The sequence below is a fragment of the Pholis gunnellus genome (genome assembly GCF_910591455.1).
Source record: "Pholis gunnellus genome assembly, chromosome: 20".
Classification (NCBI taxonomy): Eukaryota; Metazoa; Chordata; class Actinopteri; order Perciformes; family Pholidae; genus Pholis; species Pholis gunnellus.
The window spans coordinates 13,618,333-13,635,787 of NC_136547.1; the positions used below are offsets into that span (position 1 = coordinate 13,618,333).

Consider the following 17,455-nt stretch of genomic DNA (forward strand, 5'->3'; position numbering starts at 1 on the left):
TTTGGGAAGTGCGATTTGCTTCCTTGCCGAGAATCGGCGAGAAGATTGATGCCACTAACTCTCAGCGAGGATGCAAATAAGGGTTTTTCCCAAAATGTCGAGCTACTCCTTTAAATCAAATTAACAGAATAAATGCACATCCAAATGCAAACCACCACGGCTACCCTGTGAACAACTTGATACACTCTGTCTCATCTTTCAAACTCCTTCTAAAAGTTTTAAAATCACACGAGAGCTCTTTTTTCATTCGTCCACTCACGTGCTACTGATCTGTTAGTGACTTTCCCATGCACCGTGGATGCTGCCAGCGCAGTAACAATAGCCTTGGGTGGAGCGCACAGCTGAGCTGGAGTTTACAGCGTGTGCTTTTCATTGCTTGAATACTGGACAGAGCGAGGAGCCATCCTTTAGAGATTTAGTTACTTCTTGAATTGTCCAGGTCAGGTCGCTATGCTCCAGACATGGGCCAAGAACTGTCCAAGAACACTTATTTGCTTTAAGTTTTGGTTGTTTTGATCTTGGATTTATTTTTCCACATGAAAACCATGCAAATTCTATTTCCTCAAAATCTTTTGGTTTTGAATTCTTCTGCCTTCATTGGATGAATCTAGGATCATATCCAATGCAGCCCTTGTTGAATCGGTCTATTATCTCTATGCTATTCCTCTTTCTCGCTTTCCCTCTTGCTCACCACTGCACCTCATTCTCTCTGCTGTCCTGGCATCAACACTGGGCTTCGAGAGGCCTCCGGAGAGGGGGAAAGCATGGGGGAAACTTGGAACAATATATTGTAGGTAAATAAATGCTCCGTCTGAAAAAGAATGCCTTTCCAAAACAGACCCAAGGCCCCTTCGTAGCACGTGCCCCAAATAATGCCCTAATTACGCCGATAATATGATAATAAAGCTTCGACCTTATTCAAAGTCACTGGGTTCACTGCGCAAACAAGTACCAGCACTCTGAGACTGAGGGAATATCATCTGGGGCCTTGAGGAGACTGCACGTGAGGAAACTGTGTGTGTGTGTTTGTGTGTGGGTGAGAGAGAGAGAAAGAGGGAGCAAGAGAGACACAGCGAAAGAACAGTATTCTATAAAATCTTGGTTTTCCACAATGAATCAGAACGTTTGACTCAATTGTTAAGTCTTTGATCAGAAGCCTTTGGCCAAATAAACGTGAAGATAGTGTGAAATGCTGTGAAATAGTTGTATGTTAAGCTAATCTGATAACCCTGACAACAATATCGCTATAAACCCGGGGATAGGATCTCAGTGCTGTGCTGATCCGAATCTTTGGCTGGCGGGCCGTGCTGGCTGGAGAGTGGCCTGACTCAAAAATACTGAGCAGATGGTGCACAACAGAAAAAAACAAAACAAAACCAAGTCCTATGTCAAAAGATATTCCAGGGATTAAATAAATATATTGGAGGTTGGGTATAGTTTGATAAGAACTTTAAAATATAACAAAGCGCAGTTTAAAATGATGCTAAACAGTTGCTCTGTTCAAATCTGATCTTTCACTACAAGTATGCAAAGTTACCAGAGCTGACGGTCTAGTTGAGATCTTCAATCCTCTTGCGCACCAATACCTTTACATTTTTTAAGTTTTTCCTGACAAAGTGTCCGGGCATTAAGCAGAGCCCTGGATCAGGTCTAGAAAGTAGAAATATTCAACTAATCTGTCATGATTTATCTGACAACTTTCCATCCCAGTGAAACCTCCAGTCTGTCGAGGACAAGCAGCAGTGGAGAGAAGGAGCTGAAATGTATAGATGGAGTCAAACGGAGGAGAAAATCTTGAGTGATATATCCCTTCCACCAGTTCCAGCACCTGAAAAGTCCATCACTTCCAAGACGACTCCTTCTGGGAAAGCGCCAGTTGTCGGCAACAAGAGAGAAGGAGCGAGAGAGAGAGAGAGCTTGAGAGAGAGAAGAAAAAAGGGAAGGGAAATTGCTCCTGCGTCACGTTTCTTTAATTTGTTCACCAGCTGCCAATGAAAAGACCTGCAGCGCCCCCCTTTTGGCTCTGCATCTGTCCTGGCAAACCACACAGCTGGAGCTACGCACTGAACAAGTGTAATCTTTATAGTATAATGAATATGACAAAGAGGACTGATATGATTCTTGGACCCAGCTCTGATTTGAATCATAAAACTGCTGGCTTCCTCCCACCCATAAGTTTAAGTGGCTGTCCTGACCGGTGACCGGTGGAGCTTGTGGGAAGTTCAAATTGTATCAGCAACAAATGTAGCTGTGATGTGACAAAGATTGTCAAAAACTTCAATCAAGTCACTTCCAACACTATTATGAGATTTGGAGTTCATAAAGTTATAACTATGAACATAAATCACAACTACATTTGCAACATACTTCAAACCCTGATACAGACTTGCTTTTGAGAACCCAAATAAAGTCATATGCTCGAAATACCTTGATGTACTTTATGAAATCAAGAGTTGTCCTTCAACATCCAGCAGCCTCACAAACCTAAAGCAGATGTCACGATAACGTTGAGATTTGCCACGAATGGGTTAGGGGTAGACCAAACATATAATGTGTTTCAGGTGACCAGGAGGGGCTGTGCGTCTACCTCCGAGACAGACGCACTTCCTGCGTCGTCCACTGCCATAGCCTATATAAACCCCCATAGACGGACTTCTCCTTGAAGCACTCACACAGTTTGCAAAGCGCAAAAGCTCCAGACTAGCTCCAGACTTCCCCTCCCTCTCTCCAATCCGTTACTGAGGCTTTCGAGGTGTCACAGCCTTGGCAACGCAGGCACAGGGTACCGCTGCGCAAGAAAAGGTAGGACCAAATACTTCGTGAAGGAATGCCACTGGTATTTCTGTATTATAAAGTAGTACGTCTAAAGCATGTCTTTTTTTTATAGTAATTGCATCTTATTTGTGCGCACCACAACAGCACTTAAAGTGTGTCCTCTTGTTTTCTTTTCAGATCACTCCTAGACCCGGGATATTGCGCCTGCAGTTTCCCAAAACCGAACATGAAACCTGAGTTATTTGCAGTAGACTTAATACTGCTGTGCTTATCTTGCGGAGCAAGTGCATTGGCAACGACTATTCCTGCGGTCTCCACGTTCTTGCCTGCCGCCAATTTCACCAATCTTGGCGCAGCGCACAGCTATGGGTCCGGTATCACGACTATTTCTAAAACCAGGAGGAAGCGTTACATTAGTCAGAACGACATGCTCGCCATTCTAGACTACCATAACAAAGTAAGAGGGAAGGTGTTTCCCCCAGCGTCCAATATGGAATACATGGTGAGTGAAAGCTTTCCTTCAAACTGAATTATTTTTTTAATTTTCATCAATGTGCATGCATTTCCAGTCAATGCAATTCTTGGATCCATGTAGCATATATCTCCTCTAATGTTTTATTATTATGTGCATGTTCTGGAAGTGACCAAAGTGCATGCATTAAGTATCATTTTTAATGATGGAGAATCAGATTTTAATAGCTGCGGTTTTGCACAGAAGTAAAGTGACACATTTCTTGAAGTTTCTTGCCACCTTGAGCTGTTAAGCAGATTGCAATACAAGAGACCACCAAAGTAGTCACTTCCAAAGGAAGAGGGGTCGTGTATAATACCAGTAGCCTGCTGGCGAGTAATATGGAGAGAGCTGTCGTGGTCCCTTGATGGAAACGTCTAAATCACACTTTCAATTGCACCATATTAAAGCTCCAAAATAAACTGTCGAGGTGTGAAGCAGTATAATGCTCGTTTTCCTTTGAATGGTTGTCCCAGCAACTGTTTCAGACGAATGAGCTGACATATTTCCATTCATAAAATTGGCAGCGACTCCATCCTCTATAGCTGAACTGGCAATAAGATGAGAAAAATTACTGTAGAATGAAGTAATCGGAGGCAGTCTCGCCTCATTTCTCCAGTCACAGTCCATTCCCCACGAAACCATACATGAGTGTGACTGTTGACAAGTTTGGGTATCTGGTATTCTTAAAGCGATGCTGTCCAACTCCCCGTCCATTCGGTGAAAGAGTGACATCGGACACGAGGCAACTAACTCTGATTTGATGGATGACTTTTGTGTCTTGCCATGGCAACACCTGTAACAGAGCTATGAACTCAAGTGCTGACTCTTATGTCACATCTCACTGCTGAATGAGAATCCAGTGGTGATGTTTTCAGTTGTGTGATGGTTTTCCATGTTCCCTGTGCGTGTAGGTGTGGGACGACACCCTGGCTAAGACGGCTGAGGACTGGGCTCATGCCTGCATGTGGGAGCACGGGCCACCTCACCTCCTCAGGTTCCTGGGTCAAAACCTCTCCGTCAGGACAGGACGGTGAGTGACCTTTGACTCCCCCCCCCTCTCCCCGACATCTGCTGCTCCTCTCAGGGACGACTCTCTCTCTCTCAGCAGTCATGGTCGTTGCCTTGCCGCCCCCTTCTTCTTTCTCCTAAAGGTTTTTGCACTGTGACCCGGTGACTGCTTGAGGAATGCTCCTGTGACCCTTCAAATAAACACAAGTTGTGTTTTCAGCCATGACCCCTGAGGACAAAGGCGCATCCCTTTAGTGGGTCTTGACTTTCCATTTGGAAACACAGGGCACCTTCACATGTTCCTACACTTTTAGATTTTATTGAGGAGCAACATGAGACTCAAGGGAATACAGCTTATTCTGACTATTCCTTGTGACTCGCTGAGAGAGTTCTACAGTGAGGTTATTTCCTAATGAATCTACTGGATCTAAGTAGCAATACCATTTTGTTAACTTACATAAATGTAGAAACAATAATTTAATTAGTAGGAAATAGTTTATATAGTTTGACTAACTTTTCTGTGAATTGGAATTCACTGAATGCACTGCACTGTCAGCATTTTCCAGTGCAGAGCGTGTTTGAATATCTTACAAATAAACCTTGAAATCATTGCTTTTTGGCTGCAAACCCTGGAGCTCTGGGGCGTCTTCAAAATGCCCATGTTGATGTGCTGAAATGTGGCCAGTTTGTCAATCTTTAATGTGGTTTTGATAGTGCAGACAGTCCATATTGTATTTCAGAACCTCAGGTGATTTCATTGTTATTGTGGTCAGAGTAGCGTGAAAGATGTAGCAGATGTTCTAAAAACCGTAGCAACGACCATTCATGGTAAGTCTCAGTGCACAATGGGACAATGCATACCCTGAAACACCGTAATGACTCTGAAATTTGAAAGAAAGAAATCCAATAAAATTCACAAGATATATTAAAACAAAGTTTGTGGCAAGTTACTAGATCTCAATGACTGTTTGGGGAAACAGAAGCACCTGAAGGGTATTGAAAACTGCAAATGCTTCACCCACATAAACAGGATTGAGATTAGAACCCAAAAGCTTCTTAATTCAAGATCCAAGTCATTGTTCCCTAAATCCCGAATGCACCTGCAGCTGAACTGCGCAACGACCTCTTACTAATTTTTCCCAAAATATATTGACAAACGACAAATCAGACGTATTCAAGGTTTGAATCTCAGCCTGTATTAGTTCCTTATCACCAGTTGTGACAAGTTGTGCAGTGTAGTTTTCTGAACATGTCTGTCTTCTGTTCCCAGCTATCGATCCATTCTCCAGCTGGTGAAGCCATGGTACGATGAGGTCAAAGATTATTCCTTTCCATACCCCCGTGACTGCAACCCTCGATGCCCTCTCAGATGCTACGGGCCCATGTGTACCCATTATACCCAGGTACGAAGACAACAATCAGCGTTACATGTAACACTGTTGAGCTGGCGTAACAATGGCATTAACTGGCTGTCTTTTTTTTTTTGGGCAGATGGTGTGGGCAACATCCAACAAAGTTGGCTGTGCTGTTCACACGTGCCATAACATGAATGTATGGGGTTCAGTGTGGAAACGGGCAACGTATTTAGTTTGCAACTACTCACCCAAGTAAGTATGGCCGATCTTGTATGGTGTTAATTGCGTGCTGTAAGGAAGCCCGTTGTTTCTAATGAACCTGTTAACCCGATGACGATATGGTGACGGCAGGATTAATCCCGACACAGGGCGGCTCTGTTCTGTGCCGAGTTGTGAAATGCCACCCATGTTGCTGGGAGATTCAGATAACCTCGATACAAGCCTGTGAACCGGTACCGCATTACCAAAGCTCAGAAGAGCCACGGAACACAAGAATCGAAGCCTGTTTGGACTTGTGACTGACTTGTGACCAAGGTTCTTTAATCCCACTGGTTTGAGACATGTGCAAGAGTAACAGGCTCGGGACATCGATGACCTATTTTAGTTTGCCAACTGAAAAAAAAGCCACAAGTCTGTGAATTTGGATCAGGCTCTGCAAAGGTCACTGTATGTGAATAACTTGATGCAGCTATAAAACCAGCTGGCACTGACATCTAAACATGTGGCTGGTTTCCATTTATACACTATATTATACGATGTCTTGACACACATACTGAAGTTTGATTTCTCATTTGCTCACTAAGTACAGATTGCTAAATAAGTGATATTCTGCTCTGGACAAAACAATCTCATTGTGATATTATAATTTAATCTCAAGGGTCATTTGGTATCTGTTTTGGAGCTTTCGATCACACCAAATGATCTTCATCAGCAGAAAGCTTGTCATTGGATTCCAGATGTTTGGATTACTGAAAGGGCTTCAGATGAAGATCATGTGATATGAGTTAGAACCCCAGAACCGCTACTAAATGGACATTAGGATGGGACTGCACTGCTGTCTCCAATGTCTAGAATGAACATCAATAAACAGTATTCTTTAACTTCTTGGGATTAAGTATCTTGACAACCCACATTCATTCATTCATCATCTTTTACGCCTGCATTTTTAGGCAGGACAGCTATTAAATAAAAGTTGAATTTGTGTTCTAAAACACGCTCTCTTGTCACCTCTAACTCCATTGACACTGTACATGTTTCTGTCTTCCAGGGGTAACTGGATCGGAGAGGCTCCCTACAAAGTAGGAGTCCCCTGCTCCGCCTGCCCCCCCAGCTACGGGGGCTCCTGCAGCAACAACATGTGCTTCCCCGCTCTCAAGACAAACTACCTGCACTGGTTCAAATAAACACAGGTTTCCTCTTGACATAAGCTGACAACCTACAGTACCACAGAGACGTTATTTTAATCCCGTAAGGATTTGCACAAAAAGTCTTGGACCACACTATTTTGTATATATGGGCTTATTTAAAAGACACAAACATACATTTGAAGGCAGCAAACGATTTTGATGACTTTGTACATAAACTGTAAATTAATTTGTTACATGGCTATTTTCTAATTGATGAAATAATAATTTATGTATAGAATGGGTCCTTAAACACAGGATATAGTATATGTGGTGCTGCAAATTTCACTGTTCGTTTACCATTGACAATGTGGTAATTAAGGACATAACACGATCGTAGCTGCTCGTACCTGCTCACTTTGGTGCTATGGGCGTCACACCTTCATGTTGTGTGCTCTGCCTTCACAGGAATGTTGCGATATAAAGATCAAAGCTTCTGACCTCAGAGGGTAAAACCTACACTGTCAGTGTCAACTTTGTCGCTTCTGTAGGTACACAACAAACATCATACTCAACTCTATTGCAATTTCCATTTGTGTCCTGCAACACATTGTTGCCGAAAGGTGCACTTACTGTTAATTTAAAGTATATGACAAAAGGAATATACATCAGCAGGAGGTCTTTATTCGAAGGCCTTATGCTAGCTTAGATGACGCCTCTGTTTGTCTGAACAGTTTAAATCCGTGCAGATTGGTTTTGTTACATTACAAATGTTTCACAGGTTTCATTTATACTTGTATTATTATTCATACAATGATATTCATGTTGAAGAGAGCACACACAATAAATCTGGCCCACATATCTGTTTTATAGTCATATGTGTACGCGGTGTATTGGTATATTTTATACCAATATATTGATTTATAGGACAAATCCATTGTTTATATTTTGTTATGATCACTGATGTAGTTTGGTTTTTGGAGTTAGGCACTCAAGTGCACCTTAATTTTGAAAGAAATTCCGAAATACCAGGATTTTTTTTGTTTTGTTTTGTACATGTAGATAATCATTATACATTGCTTATCCTAAAAAAGTATACTGTAAGTTATTCATTTTTATATGGGAAAATATTTAATTGATATCAATTTTGTATTGTTTGTAAAAGGATTGTAAATATATCTGAACGATTAAAAAGTACTGAATATGGTTCATTTGCATGTCAGCTTTTATAATGTTCAAGGACATTGACTATAATGTTTTGTAACTTGGTACATTTGAACTAAGCACTAGCGTTATATCGACAAGCGAATTCCTCAACACTTTTAATTTTGGCAAATGTCTCAGAATCTCTTTTGGAATCGGGACAGTTTCTGAGAAGGACACGATCCAAACTTAAGTGGGAGATGATGCTTTACAAAATGGGAACATTTACCGCACTGACTGTATTTAAATCAACAACAAGCTATTTATGCAATGAACTGAGCTTTCCCTGTTGTGACTTGTATTTTTAATAAAATGGTGTATTTTGATTGTGTCCTTTTATATTCTTTAGAGCTGGTCTAAGCCTTAGGCTACATCCATACTCCTCCATTTTAAGACGAAAACGTTCTCCGTCCACACGGCGTTTCAGCATCGTTTTCGAATTGATCTCCGTCCATACTGAAACGCCTGAAAACGAATATCACGTGACTATTCACGTACACTGGGCATGCACGTGGGTGTCGATGTAAACAGGAAGTAGATTGGTTGCTTAGTTAAAAAAATACGACAGAATAATAAAGTAGTCTTTAAAAGGTCATGTTTGACACTTAAGATCTTCTCTAAAATCTTCCTCTATGAAGACACAGTTCGTTGAAAGTTTTAGAAGTTTTATTTTTCAGACTTAACGTTGCGCTGTGGGTCTTGCTCTCTCTCTCTTTCTCTCTCTCTCTCACATATCAAATTTACTTTAAAATCAACACTTACACATACAAGTTTTCTAGATTTTGGGTCCATAAATGTGGTCAACACACGTCTCTCACTCGTCCCCTCGGTTCCGTTGTTGTCTGTTCTCACTCGTAGCTCTGCTGGTGGCTGAAGTCTCTGTCCTACTGGAGAGCAATTACTGTTTTGTTCTTTTACATTTTATCTGCAGACTTCACAAAAATAAGCTTTAACCTAACCTAAGGACAGGAAAGTCCTCCTTTTTGTGTTCATCACCCTCCGTGACTAACCGTGACTTCAGACGTCCGCCCCGTAACGCTGATAACGCCGCTGGACACGCCGCTGGTCTGGACACGCCGCTCGTTAATCGCTCCAATAACAGCTGCTTGCTCCGTAATAATGCAGACTTTAACTGGACAACAGCTGCTAGTAAAGACAACAAGGTCAGCATCGCCTGTAATCAGTTGTCCGTGTTGAATTAACCTGGTAGGCGATCGGTAATCAATGTTGTGAGCTTCCGGGTAAGGGTCACGTGATAGGAACGTGACGAATCAGGGAAGGACACATCATGACTGCTAAGAACCAATCAAGTGGCGAACACGGGTGTGGGCGTCATTGTTTCTAAACATATCCGTTTTACGACCGTCCACACAAAAACGTAACCCGGAGTTTTACGCTCAGTGGAAATGTAGCAAAACATATGCGTTTCCAAATGGAAACGGAGTAGTGTGGACATGGCCTTAGGCCTAAGTTTTGACCTCATCAAACCTTTTCCCTTCACCATGCACTTTGGGTTGTACCAGACACCCCCACTCTGCTTTTTTTATTTTGTTCAACCAATGGCTTTCCTCTGTCCAAATCAGTATCATTGCCCTTTGTCTGGGGCTGTGTTGTCTTAGCTCTTCCTAATGTCTGATATTGATTAGAAGTTCTAGCCGCAGTTTCAATCCAGCTCTTTGATTCTCAGCCTTCATTCTCAGAAAAACGGTGCCATTGCAAAGTCCCACATCCTGCATATCAAAGGCTGCGTGGGAGAAGAGAAAACATGGTGGGACTACATCTGAATCCTAATAAGCAAAGGTTGACTTTGGCCCCGTCGGTCCATGTCTACACAAATGAAAAGACAACTGACAGGGTTTCAGGGGACCATATTGTCTGAGTTTGTCCAATGAAACCACTGATCTCAGAGGGAGAGACAGGGAGCAGAGTATAACGCTAGAAGCAGAGAGAGGGAGAATGTGTGACACCATCATACATAGAGACAAAATCAAATGTGGCCAAGTTGAAAGACTGTCTGACAGAATTTGATATTTTCTTGCTCTACAGCTTTAAATTTTGTGTGCAGAGGATGATGGAGAAGTTGGTAAGAAGGTAGGAATAAACAAAAAAGGGGAACCATACTGTTCTGATGTGCTGGGCAGATGCTGAAGTTTCTATTTCTCCAGCTGGGATTGCAGGATATGGTTCTGGGCCAGCCTGAATCAAAGTTATATGCATGAGATTTACAGGTTTCCAAACAATCAAATTAAACCCTGCGTTAGTTCAAGCAGAAAACGTCTTTGAAACATTTGCTGCACTGCAATGCGCTTTGGCAGGTTGGAATACAATGCCTCACATTTTCATGCCAAACTTTGTGAAGCGGGACGTTTTTAAACCATTTCCTGCACTTTTTTAAGAAGCAACATCTACGCAAACCAGCACCGTCCCTGGAAACAACCACCAGAGAGTTTTTTTTTGAGGAACATATTAGTATGCATGGGAAAAATCCTTCTGTCTGAAGCAAATGCCTGAGCCAGAGCCAAACAGATGATTGGTGGGTGTTTAAAAGGCACACCATGAGCAGGAAGATGCTGCTGACATTTACCTGGCTTATCCATCAGTGGCAGAGGCAGAGCAAAGGTTAAAGATATGGATTTGGGTTGAGATGAAAGTAGCCTGTGATGGTACCCTGTCACCACAATGTCAACTGAAACTTGTTTTTTTTTTCTTCAGCTGACACTTGAACTTCTTTCAGATCTCATATTTCCCTTTAATTTCAACTACATACTCTTACTACTCCCAACTCACACAACCTCCACAGTTCATACACAACTTGTTCCAACAGCTTTTCAGCCCACGCACTTGAACTGTCTTCAACACTTGCACATCGACTGCCTCGTCAACTGCTTTCCTCTCTTTCTCATCAACTGCTTTAATTTCATTCTTTACAAATGACATTTCGACTGCTTTTACAATGTAACACTAGAATGACACTTCAAACCCGTTCAGGTTTCACAAAACAAACTCCAGCTCTTTTATCTCTCACAATTCATTTCAATCTGCAATGAGCTGACTTGAAGACCAAGAAGAGGGAGAGAGGAACGCAATCAGAAAGACAGGAAGAAGAAACAGAGATTTCCAGTCTCCAGTTGCTGCAGCAATAAATCCTATTCAACTAGTTTACGTTATCAGCCAGTGCCAACACCCACTGAGGCCACGATGACGCACCTGCAGCTCATCCGAATGTGTACCACTCTTCTTAATAACACACGTGAATTACTGACCCGTCGGATAAACTGTTATTGCTAAAACAGTTTCGCCTCCCTCAAGTGTGAAGGTGGTGAATCGTTTATTTGGAAAGAAGATGGAGACTTCACAAGGGCTACGGCAGGGTGATAGATTATTAACAGGGAGAGGGTGAGGTTGGGGGGAGTCAGTTTCCAAAATGTGCAAGCAGCCATCCAATTCCAATAATGGTGAGAAGTGTGAGATCGAGTTTGAGTGAGTTGCTTTTTCAATGCTGAAAAAGGGGGATAAATCTTTTGTAGAGGGAGCTTGTTAATAGTTTAGAGGCTCGCTGATGTTCTCCTCTCCTCTCCTCTATCGTCTATGTACTCTACAACCTCTCTGCCCTCCCTGACATAAAGCCGAATGGTTGAAAACTTGGCCTCTCTGTACCTCGAGGGGGATATTGGGACTTTTTAATTCATTGTATTTTTCCTCTGTTGGAAGCACAACAGCTATGTTTATTTTGCTCCCATTGCAGCCCGACCATCTGAAATGTAGCCTGTCCTCAAACCTCCCCAAAATCTATCACTGGGACCACAGTTTGAGGACATCTGAATGGAGCTGGAGTTAATGCTCGATGTAGAAACGAGCTGCGATGCTAGGCTGCTGTGCACGGCACACACAACAACAAATTACCTTTACAAAACGATATCAACTCATGGTACACCCGTTGGCTTTTTCTGGAGCTTTTGGCCACACACATTGCATGGTCTTCATCAGCAGATAGTGTTGTCATGAAACGATTATTGAAACTATCCATTATTGTGTGAACTTTTAGGCCTTGGAATTAACCTTGAGAGTCCATTCTACATCTTGGAAACAGCTTTTTTTTGTTGACTACTCGTTCCAAGGCCAAGACATTCAAACTCACCAAATTACCTTCATCTTCATTTTTTATTTGGATGAAAGAGAACATATGGGATGTGTATTTAATATCATTCAAAATATAATGTTTATGTATTGGCAGGATGTTTAATAGAAGACAGTTTCATCAAAGATGTATGCATGTACATGTATCAGTAATTTATGTTGTCATAATCGTCATTATTATGGCCACTTGGCCACTTTTTTACATATTGCAGTGAAAACATGCACAGATATTTGTGGTATCACTTTTAAACTGTGAGGCAAACTTGCTACTTACATTCATAACTCTGACATGTGCTTAGGTCAGGCAGGAGTAAGTTGACATATGTGTTTCCCAGAGACTGATGTCAGCTACTTGAAGTATGTTTTGGGATCTCCTCAAATGTTAATGTGTTCATGTTAAAACACTTTCGCAACCATAAATCTCTCGGGGCAGCAGAGTTAACTGCAGGGCTCGTTTTCTGCACTGCTTCTTTTGAGTTGGATTCCCTTACTTCAAACAAGGAGCACAAAATAACGTCTTTTAGGTACACAAATCATTTGCGGTGTCTCATGTGACTATTTTGGTCTATGATAGTGTTTATTTAGGAGAGTGCCGCCATAACATGTGGGGGAATATTCATTTCTCCCAGGTTTTCATGGTGGAATTTACATGTATTCCCTATGCTAGCAACGTGCTGATGCTTCATCCATAAGCCACAATCAAATAAGACTTTTCAGTTTATGTTATGGTCACTTTTCTCGTCTAGTGACTTTTCCGTGGCAAAGTAAGTTCATCACATGCTCTAGTAAAATACATACAAAGCATATCTGGCATACTTCAGTAGTCCATTTTATGACGAAGGACGTAAGCTGGTGCAACATAGTAAAATTGTATAGTCTGTATTCACCTCATATTTGACATTAAAAGTAATGACATGCTTTCGACCCAACATGTCCAACCCTGCCACTGTTTATCTCCACCACAGTGGATATAAGAATAAGTCTACAGTATGTCCAACCCTGAGACAGACTAGACTTGACCCTTCTGTTGAAGTCCAAGATTATAAACTGAGGCAAAGGTGGCTCGTGTTCGGTGTTTGCCCTCCATATCCTACTGTGGTCTTTGTCTTGGATGGAGCCACGTTTGCCTCCTTGCGGGGCCTAGCGGGGACTTCAGACGAGCGACATCCTTCAGCTGCAGGCCAAAATCAATGTCCTCAGAAGCACAGCGCTACATAATCAGATGGGCTTTTCTCCTTCACTCTCTTCTCTCTTGTATACCTGTAGTCCACAAGCTCTCACAGGCTTTGATGCTCGACTGGCTTATAGAACATTTACGTCTTTGTACTCGTGGTGTATTGTAGCATTACATGATTCCTTCTAATGGGATATTCTGTACAAAGACAAGACGTCTGTCTCTTCTGTTACCTTAACTCATAAAAACAAAGTTAATTTTCATATTTATGACACAGAGAGCATGGTTTTGTCATTCTCTCCAGAAGACAGTCGGCATTTGTCATTATGGGGAAATTTCTTGGTTAGCACCACAAGCAAAGACCACTCTGAAACAAGGTGATAGGAGTTTCTGAGAGTTACTTCAGTGTAACATCTGCAAAATATGACATAAAACAGGGGGAGTTTGGTACTGAAGGTTACAGCAAGCTGAACCTGACATCTAGTGGTTATGTGAACAGTGTGCTGCAGTAGTCTGAATCTATTAACAGTCACTTCTGTTCAGGAGGATAAACACAAGTGTAATTCAAGGACTGTCATACGATGATACTGTAGATTAGATTATCTTCAATTTGTGACAGACGGCACTGTGGAAAACACACAGAAATACACACAATATAAGTAAATGATGTTTCATGAGGAGGATATTGAGTTGATAGAAGGAGAAAGTGTGAACGTGCAGGTACAATTAAACATGACAGATTTGACATACAAAGATCAACTTCATATCAAGATTCAATGTTGTGGTATTAACCAAACACAGAGCAACTTACAGCACATTTTCCTCACAGATGCATTGGCATCTCTTCACCACAAGGGGGTAGAGGCAGACAAACTAAGCCAAACAGACCTGAAGTCGATATCTGAGGCAACGTCTGCCAAATGACCCTGATGCTCTTCACTCCCATCCTCACCCCGACGCCGTTCCAACTCTGTGACCTCAATCCAGCTCAACCAGAACCATTAGGGAGCAACGTGCCAGATAACGTGGGCCAACAAAAAGTGTTCTTCAAGTGTGTTTGTGTGGTTCGCTGTTGAGTCCAGAGGCTACTGTTGTGTGGATGCCGAGTCTGGCTCGGTTGAGGCATTCTGCTGGGTTCAGGGGGTTTCTCGCAGAACCAAATACTGAAGGATGTACCAAATGGAGCATCTGGACCTGTGGCTCAACAATGACTGTGTGGGTAAGATAGAAAGAGCAAGGGAGGGGGATAACAGTGAGAGAGGGAGAGGGGGAACGTGTGTGTATAGACAGAAACATACAGGTAGAGAGGAGGTCAGGTATAAAATATATGAAACATGTGAAATATTAAGACTGACAGCAAATAAATAGAAATAGAAGGGATGAAAGGGAGAACTCTCAAGAAAGGCTGTTAACACGAGAAGCCCGAGCATGAAATCATTTATATTGCTCTACCGCAGGCACAAATAGTGTATATTTACTGGCCGGCATTGTAATAAACATTAATCAGAGAACGTCTTGTCTGTTACAGATGGCTTGACCTAAATTACCACACTGTAAATCATCGAAATCACTGAACAGTTGGTAAATATTTCCTTATCCACACAATTTCATTTAATAGCCAGGGTCAGAGACATGCTCTTACAGTCAGTCTTTGTGTATTTCAGCCTTAACCTTAATGTAATATAAGTCATGTCATATCCCAAGCCCATAAAACTTATTTTGAGTCTTTAAAATAATTGCATGTTTTATGCATTGACTCATATATTTATGTCATGATGGCATACCAACACACACACACATGCACCATGTCACTCACCTCTCCTCTCACTCTTACTGTCAGACAGAGACACACACACACACGCACACACACTCTTCCTCCCTGTCACACACACACATTTAAATGTAGAGCAGCATTAATTCTATGGCAGATGAATGAGTTTTTTCGGCGGTGCTTCCCTCATGGGAGTTACAGCGTTGCTATTTCAGCTGTAGGGTAAGATGTAAGATGGATGGGGGGCGGGGGGTGGGGGGGGGTGGGGGGGGCTGCCGGGTCTGACCGCAGAGAGAGGGCCGCTGCTGGGCCTGTGACCGAGGCCCCTGCTACTGACCCAGGGAGCAGACAGTAAACCCTAGGTTTATGGAGGTTCAGAATGCGGTGGTTCCTCAATGTGGGAGCTCTTGTATCACCTTCTGTATGTATTCAGAAGTAGGTTAGACAGCAGAGGCCCCCTGGAAGACAGTGCTTTATGCACATCTACGGTGCTCAGTACGCACTGGTGCATCTTAACTAAGGGCAGTGGTAGAATGTAAATTATCAAGTACTGTACCTACATTTTGAGGCACTTGTGCCTGTTATTCCCATTTTATGTTACTTAATACTTGTATTTTGATATATTTCAGAGGATGATATTGAAGTTATATATATTGAAGCTCTACTACATTTAACTGACAGTTAGTGGTTACTTTTTAGATTTGACATAAAAACAACACAATGATGAGCTTATGAAATACAATGCATTGTTAAAGATTAAACGAGTGGCTTGTGACTCTTTACAAACAAACCAACACATAAGAAGTTAGCAATTCCACAAAAGAGACCCCCACTGGGTCACCTGATGGGACCCATAGGTTGGGAACCACTGGACTAACTGAAGTAGGTAAAACTAACTTCACCTCGACAGCTATAGCATTACTGCATCAGTATCAGCAACCAAATACTGTAATAAATGATAAACATAAAGCATAATATAGTAATATAATATAAGTTTTGATACTTTAAGTATATTTATCTTTACTTTTACTATGCGATTTTGAATACAGGACTTTTACTGTCAGTGGAGTATTCTTACATTGTGGTATTGGTACTTTTACTTCAATGTTGAGTACTTTTTCCACCACTGACTGGAGGATTCTCAAAATGTAGACTGTATTGTATGGTTTTAAGTGCAATGGAATGCCTTATCTTTTCTCCTCACAAATCTACCAAACCACGTTTTCCCAGCTTTCCGGGATCGTGCTGAATGTGAAATGTGGCACAGAATCACAAAAGTCAAATATATCCATGACTTTGTGACAGAGCTATCCGTTCAGTCCCTGACTCACCTAATGGGTATAAGGCATGAAAACATAAGGGAGTCATGGAAACAAGGGGATTTACTGAAAAATACAGAGCAAAGGTACTGGCGTGGTCGGCTTGGCTAGCGTTTGGTTTATTATATTTGTCAGGTAAAATATAAGATTGTGTCGCCCCCAGTGGAAAGTAAGTCTGTACTGGGGGCAAACACACAGAGGCCTGGTGATTTGCTACTGTTTCCACATGTGTAACAGCCAGCGGTGAAAATGACCAGATGACAAAAGACAAAACCTGTCCTGTTTTCATCATGGATGTTGTGCGGTGTTGCAGCGGGAACGGAAACAGTGACGATGAGTTTGGGGATTGGAATTAACAGAGAGTCGGTTTGTGTTTTAAACCCCCTAAGAAGTCACCTGTGAACAGTCAGAATGGGGCCACTTTTGCTTGCAGGCCCCACAGAGGAGGAAGATCTGGTTTAAATTAATGCATTTTTGACTAAAGCAGTTACTAGGCAAGAGGGCAACCGTCAGTCAACAACCTTAAAGTACATGTTACTGTTCTGAGGATGAACCACTATCATTGAAAGGATTATCATATAAACTATAAATGTTTTATCATTAGAATACTTAAAAAAAAAAGATTGGAATATTAAAGACATATTTAAGATCTACTACTACAGACTTTGTGGTGGTTTTGCCTCCTTTTTGTTCTTGTTTTGTGTCGTAATGCATCTTTTTTGTGGTGTTGTGTCGACTTGAAGTTGTTTTGCATCTCTTTGTGGTTGTTTTATGTTTATTTGTGGTAATGTTGCATCTCTCCCTGGTTGGTACACGCCATTTTTGCATGTAAAGTAGAGGGGGGGGGGGGGGTGCA

General features: G+C 41.9%; 1 protein-coding gene across 1 annotated transcript; it reads left to right on the top strand.

The window, feature by feature from the left end:
- Window positions 1-3,001: 3,001 nt before the first annotated feature.
- Window positions 3,002-7,294, top strand: pi15a (peptidase inhibitor 15a; the record flags this gene model as incomplete). The annotated part of the gene is made up of 5 exons (XM_079181616.1): window positions 3,002-3,277; window positions 4,201-4,319; window positions 5,568-5,700; window positions 5,789-5,904; window positions 6,920-7,294. The coding sequence occupies 5 exons, from the start codon at window positions 3,002-3,004 to the stop codon at window positions 7,053-7,055; spliced, it is 780 nt and encodes a 259-aa protein (XP_079037742.1). The 3' UTR covers window positions 7,056-7,294.
- Between the last annotated feature and the right edge of the window lie 10,161 nt (window positions 7,295-17,455).